This window comes from Drosophila miranda, chromosome XR (genome assembly GCF_003369915.1).
Source record: "Drosophila miranda strain MSH22 chromosome XR, D.miranda_PacBio2.1, whole genome shotgun sequence".
Classification (NCBI taxonomy): Eukaryota; Metazoa; Arthropoda; class Insecta; order Diptera; family Drosophilidae; genus Drosophila; species Drosophila miranda.
In genome coordinates, this window is record NC_046674.1 from 20,534,928 (window position 1) to 20,541,259 (window position 6,332).

Here is a 6,332-nt window from a genome sequence, read left to right on the forward strand (position 1 = left end):
TTTATTTCTTTATTTTCTTCGTGATTAAGGGCGTATTCTAATCGATATGACAGCTATCTAAATAAGATACTGGATCGTACTTTTTTTTACGCTCCATTTCTGAAAATCTGATGCATATATTTCACTTGTTTACACATCAATTGAAGTGTAGTGGAATACGACCATAACTAGGCTATTAAAAGTGTAACATCGATATGTCGGTGCAATCGATGTAGGATTTGGAGTTGGGCGCAAATATAGTAGAACTCGAATCAATATATGTGTTTTTGGAAGGCGATTACATAGGAACTGGAGGATGCTATAGCTTAACTACGGTCGAACATCCATGTAGCGAATCTTAAGGGGAATTCGGTATACGGAAAATTCGTAGTATAGAATTCGTTTTTGCAGAATATAGAATTGCAGTGTTTTACAAATAAATACGTTATATAGCAAACTTCTGTGTTGTACGGTAATTTGTAATAGAGAAGTTCGACTGTAAAATGGTTTCTTTCCAAGATAAGTTTTACCATCAGGGGTTCCTTCCAGCTCATTGGGAATACTCCTAACATTGTATCCAGCTTTGAGAAATCGCTCAAAGTCGAGTAAAACCTTACTAACGAAATGCCGCAACTAAAAGCTATCATGTTCAAGAAGATGCGCTATGAGACTAAAGTCGGCGGGTACTCGAAGAGGTTCGATTTCATCTCATTAATTTTTGAAGAGACAACGCTTCAACGAGCTGTCTTCCTGCGTCACAGACCACCAAAATCTTTACTGCTGTTGCTGTTTTATACCCTTGCAGAGGATACCCTTACCTTACCCTCATGTTTGCAAATAATAGAAAGAGTGTCAGAGTGTCTGAAGTACGAGTTTATAACGTTACATTGCTTAAAATTTCCACAGTTCTTTTTTATTGCTGAAGTAAAAGGAAATGGACAGGATGGGATCTTTGTATCATTAGGTTGCAATATAATCAGTTGGTCGCAACCAAAAGTTATCAAACCTCGCAACTTGGGACCACTGAAGATTAGGTGTTTGAATGGAAGGGTATTTATAGATACGGCGCTTGAGGCTCTGGCCTTTCTCTCTGGTTTTTACGGTTCCTTCTTGTTGCTTGGGCCTGTCGACTTATAACAAGTTGTTGCTTGTAGCTGGTGCTTCTTCTTCTTGTTCGTTGTTTCCATGCCGTTATTATTGGATTGACACAAGGTTAATCAATTGCACTAGGCATGGATGATCCGGGCGGGGGGAGATTGTATAGATGTCTTGTATAGGAAGTGTTATCTCCGCTTGTTTGAGGCGGGGTGGAGATCGGGGAGCTCTGGATTTATTGGTGGATATTAAGTACAAAGTAACTCGTAGTTTCCCCATCATTGGGCCTCCTCAACGCAAGTGCAATTTTATTACGATATAAATATACTTTTTTATAGCCCCACATAGAGATCCTATCTAGTTTCATTCCCCATTACTTCTTCCTTTGCCCTGTCTTGCCGCTAATGCAAGTGCAAATTTATTCTTTTCTGTTTTATAGCCCTACGGCTTATATGTATACAAATCCCCATCCCCATCCCCATCTCCATTCCCAGCCCCATTCCCCACCACATGAGCAAATTAGCGTCTATAAATTGCTTCTGAGACCTGGACCAAAGTCTGCCCGTTTGCCCGTTTCTATTTATAACAGTTTCGCTACCAAGCTCCAAGTCTTAAATGCCCGATTTTATCCCGTAACTCGAAGAAGAAGACACCAGACACACGATGACTTGTCGTTTGGAGTTTAGAATCGGAACCCCTTGGCGGGGACCGGTCAGAGGCCATCACGCATGACAAGTGTATTGCCCGAGTCTATCTCTGTCTGGTCTGGACACTATTTTTATCAGCCTGAACGAAAGTGAATATCACAAATTTAACGCTTCTCAGTCGGTCTCAGCCTTAACCGGCTGGGCTGGGCTAGGCTGGGCTGTGCTGGGCTGGGGCGGTCTGTATGTCTGTCCTCTGTCCTTTCGTCTGCCTGTGTTCTCGTCTGTCTATCTGTCTGTCTGTCCGTCTGTGCGAGTGTGTTGAAGCTCAGACAGCGCCAATACTTGTTGTTGCTGTCCGGGGATACCTGGGGCTCGTACGGGACCAGGGTATATTCTGTTCGTGCGCGTCTATGCAACACACCAGCCGAAAAGATGTTAGAAGGTACGGGGACCGAAATGATTACGAATGAGAATCAAGAATCCAAATTGGATCATTTTCACAATCAGAATACACTCCTTCTCCACGAATTTGTAAATTGTTTTACTCGTAGAGCGCGACTCTATTAGGCGTAGAGTAGCGGGGGTATTTGATAGTCGGAATACTCGACTACGGCGTTCTTACTTGTTTTACTTTGCTTTTGTTCTTTTTCGCGTGTTTCGTATGCGATTCGATTGTTGTTGCTGTTTTGTTTTTAGTTGTATTTCATTTTATTCTATGCGTAGTCCGCCGTCTACCGTCGGCAGTCGGCCGTCCGTTGGGGACTTGTGGGCTCTATCCATATAAAATCAACATAATCGGAAATTCTACCAAGCAGTTGATTCTAAGCAATTGACGGAGCCGGACGCTCACTCCGCCTCTGGCCTGGAATATTGATCAATTTCTTTTTGGGCGCTCTCTTGTGTAATTGTGCAACTCGTGTTCGTGTGACAGTTGCAAGATTTACCCAAAGCACTCGAAGTACTCGTTAGCCCGATATCGGTATTGGGATCTTCAAAAAAGTGAAAAGTGATCGCGACAACGATTGCACTTAAAAGGTAAAGCCCGTGGTGATAGCTATAGGTTGTGGTTTTCGGATACTAATATATGTACATATGTACATATATACAGGTACATATGTAGGTAAATATATCTCTTCTCATGTTGTTATATTTGTCTGCGTTTGTTTCCTAAGTCTTTTGTTTCGTTTTCTGCTCGCTTTGTGCTGAAAGGAAGCAGTTTCGCTTAGTTAAATGAAATCAAAATTTAAATCAATCTTTATCACAACTGGATTTGGCACGCTCTCTAGCGTCTGTCGTATGTGGTTCTGTTTCGGTTCTGTTTCGGTTCGGTTAAACTCGGTTTCCCTATTCCTCGACACTTCCGCCTGCAGTCCAACATAATTTTGATAATTTGTTGGTAAACCTTTGCATGGAATGATATTTAAATAAATGACACTTAATAGTTCTGCGCGTGAGAGATGAAAGATACGTATGCATATAAGTCGAGACGAATGGAACCCAGATAATTCGAGTAGACAGAAGAAGACGGCACAAATTCACGAAATGAATCCATCTTAAGAAAATAATTGTCATCGCCAAGCGGTTTTCGTTAAGACACCATTCGCACCTATTCAACTATTCGGCTGCCCAAATATCCAAATGCCCAAATGGATTACTCATATCATTATTGATTGGTAGTTTTCAGAGATTTTGTACGAAAGTCAATCAATTAGCATAATTTTGTGAATATTATTTAAGTCCAAAATGCTAAAATTTGTCGGTCCAGCTGAACTGCTGAGCAGCTGTGCCGCAAACTTATTCCAAAGAAGACAAAACAAAATACACAAATCACAAAGGTGAATAAACTGAAGACGCCTGACTTCTGTGTAATGTCGCTGCTCAGCCGGGGAACTGGTTCAGAGTCGAGGACGACGTCACCAAAGAAATCGAGAGTAAAACAGAGACTATACACGAACGAGCCCGAGCCCTACAGACCTCATTAGTGACTTACCATTTACTGATCTCGTATAGCCCATTGTTTTCCATCCCCCTTCTCTCTGTGTAGCTGTTCGGTAAGATGTCATCGCATGGGGCACCAGTATTGGCTGTGATCTTCCTGATTTCTCTTGGATGTGTGACGTCACAGCGCACGTCATTGGATGTGGCTCTGAGGAATGTCTACCGTCCGTTGCGTCTACTTGGCCTGGCCTTCACAGGGAGGTCTGGTGACGATCTACAAAACGTGCAGCGCGTGCGAAATGCAGGGGTAAGTCCAGCCAACGGATCCGGGATGAGTTAAAGTTCGTGGTGGATCAGCACTCCCTTTGCAGCACTAACGGATTGCTCTTCACTCTTTTCCGATTCCGATTTCGATTTCGATTCCGTTAGAAAACCCAAAAATCGAATCCACGGACTCGGGCCTTGCTCCAGTTCTGTGATGCGGAGAACGGGCCCGGCAGACGCAGCGAGGATCGACCGACGAGCGTGCATCGTTTGCGACCTGGTGATATCGATGTAATCGGAGCAATGGGCGACTCTCTGACAGCTGGCAACGGGATCTTTGCCACCAATCTGCTGCACGTGACCGTGGAGAATCGGGGCGTGGTGTGGTCCATTGGGGGCCAGTACAACTGGCGAAAGTACCTCACCTTGCCCAACATCCTCAAGGAGTTCAATCCGAACCTGTACGGGTATGCGATCAAGGATGGCATCTCCACCGATCGGACGTCCCGCTTCGATGTGGCAGAGCTGGCAGCCATGTCCAGGGACATGCCGTACATGGCCACGGTTCTGGTGAAGCGCATGCAGCGGGATCCCAATGTGAACATGACCAGGGACTGGAAGCTGATCACCCTCTTCATTGGGAACAACGACTTCTGCACCGACATCTGCTACTATCCGGAGCCGGAGATGACGGTGAAGTGGCATGAGCAGAACATGCTGAAGACCTATCGCTATCTCCGGGACAATGTGCCCCGTCTCATGCTGAATGTGGTGCCGGCACCGAATCTCCGTTTTCTCACCAGCCTGTCGGGCCTCCCACCCGCCTGCTACAGCACTCTGCGGTTCGAGTGCCCCTGCCTGATGGGGAAGGGCAAGAGGCGCTTGGACTACCTGGAAGGCATCATGAAACGTTGGATCGCCAAGGACTCGGAGATTGCCAACAGAGAGGAGTTCAATACGGAGGTGAGGCAGGGGCATGAAAAAGCCTTCAAGCTTCTCTTTGACTTTAGTTTCAACGGATGGTTGTGTTATCACTTTCCCTTTCCCTTTCCCTCTCCCTTTCAGACCTTCACAATCAACGTGCAGCCGTTCTCCCAGTTTCGGGACTTCCCGCGCACCCGCTCTGGAATGACGGACACGCGTTTCTTCTCCGAGGACTGCTTCCATCTCAGTCAACGGGGCCACGCCGCTGCCGCCAACTCCATTTGGAACAACATGCTCGAGCTGCCGGGCGAGAAGAGCGGCTTTGCCACACAACTGTTTGAGACCTTCCACTGTCCCAGCGAGCAGCGTCCCTTCCTCATAACCCGGGAGAACAGTCGCCCGGACTTTGTGATCTAGCCTCAATGGGACCTCCAAATGGGACCTGCTTTCCTCTGTGAATTCCCTGTGATATCTTGCCTAAGTCTTCTTTCCATATTCTTATATACTTTAAACTTATATAATATATACTTTTTTTTTAGCCATAATTAGCGCCATGTTAAAATGTAATTACGTTTGCTCGATGATAAATTGCACTTCTTTGTGAATCACAAAATCAAACAAAATGGATATTAATAATCTATGATCGGACGATCGATGTTATGGGAATGGCGATGGGCACGGGGATGGCGATATGAGCGTGGCAATGTTCAGATTACCATATCGCAAATGGCAAGCACGTGGAGTTCTTTTGGCAGAAGTAGCGGCACCGGCTCCGATGGGAGTTTCCTATCGATTTCATTGGATCCATAATAATGAGACATTAGGGTGTTTTTGGTTTTGGTTTCTTTTGTCACGGTTTCCCCTTTGCGGATTCTTTTGAAAGCACTTTTTCGAGCTCAATTAGATTGGATATATTTCTTCCTCTTTCGGACTGCCTCCTCCGTCAAGTGCTGTACTGTTCGAGGTGTCACCCGATTCCACCCGAACGATTCCAGCAGAGCGGCGCGCGTGGATGACACACGCACGCACGCACCACATATGCCTCTCCACACGTCCGCACTGTGGGGCGCGTCACGAAACCTGTTACAATTTATTTCGCATGGAACATCAATAAAGCTCCGGCATAATTGCTGCTTCATTTTTGTGAGCCGGTGTCGGCGCTGACTGCTGTTTATTAAACGTTGAAATTTCTCAATTCTGTACGTGTTTTTGCGCGTGAATTGCCCCCTGCGCCGTCCCTATTAAACCATCCGTACCGTTCAACGGTTTCGCTGGGAAGTGCCGAAAAGCAATAACAATTATCACTGCTAAAATGGGGATAGAGCGTGAGAGAGAAAATGAGAGACAAGCAGTAGCAGAGGGTGATGATGAGCTAAAGGTCAAGCAGTTGCATTGTCATTGACTTTGAACTTGAGTCGGGGGGGCGGGGGGCGTGTATGCATGTGCTGCGGTTTAGTATGGCATTCAATTCGCACATTTTTGTGC

At 45.6% G+C, this 6,332-nt stretch overlaps 1 protein-coding gene across 2 annotated transcripts; it reads left to right on the forward strand.

The window, feature by feature from the left end:
- Window positions 1-2,533: 2,533 nt before the first annotated feature.
- Window positions 2,534-5,465, forward strand: LOC108153756 (phospholipase B1, membrane-associated). Of its 2 annotated transcripts, none has more exons than XM_017283889.2 (4): window positions 2,534-2,756; window positions 3,732-3,966; window positions 4,089-4,886; window positions 4,989-5,465. In XM_017283889.2, exons 2-4 carry the CDS (start codon window positions 3,778-3,780, stop codon window positions 5,262-5,264), a joined length of 1,263 nt encoding a protein of 420 aa, XP_017139378.1. In that variant the 5' UTR covers window positions 2,534-2,756; window positions 3,732-3,777; the 3' UTR covers window positions 5,265-5,465. The 2 variants fall into 2 exon arrangements, with proteins under 2 accessions (XP_017139378.1, XP_017139377.1); XM_017283888.2 differs by having other exon boundaries at window positions 3,766-3,966.
- Window positions 5,466-6,332: the final 867 nt, after the last annotated feature.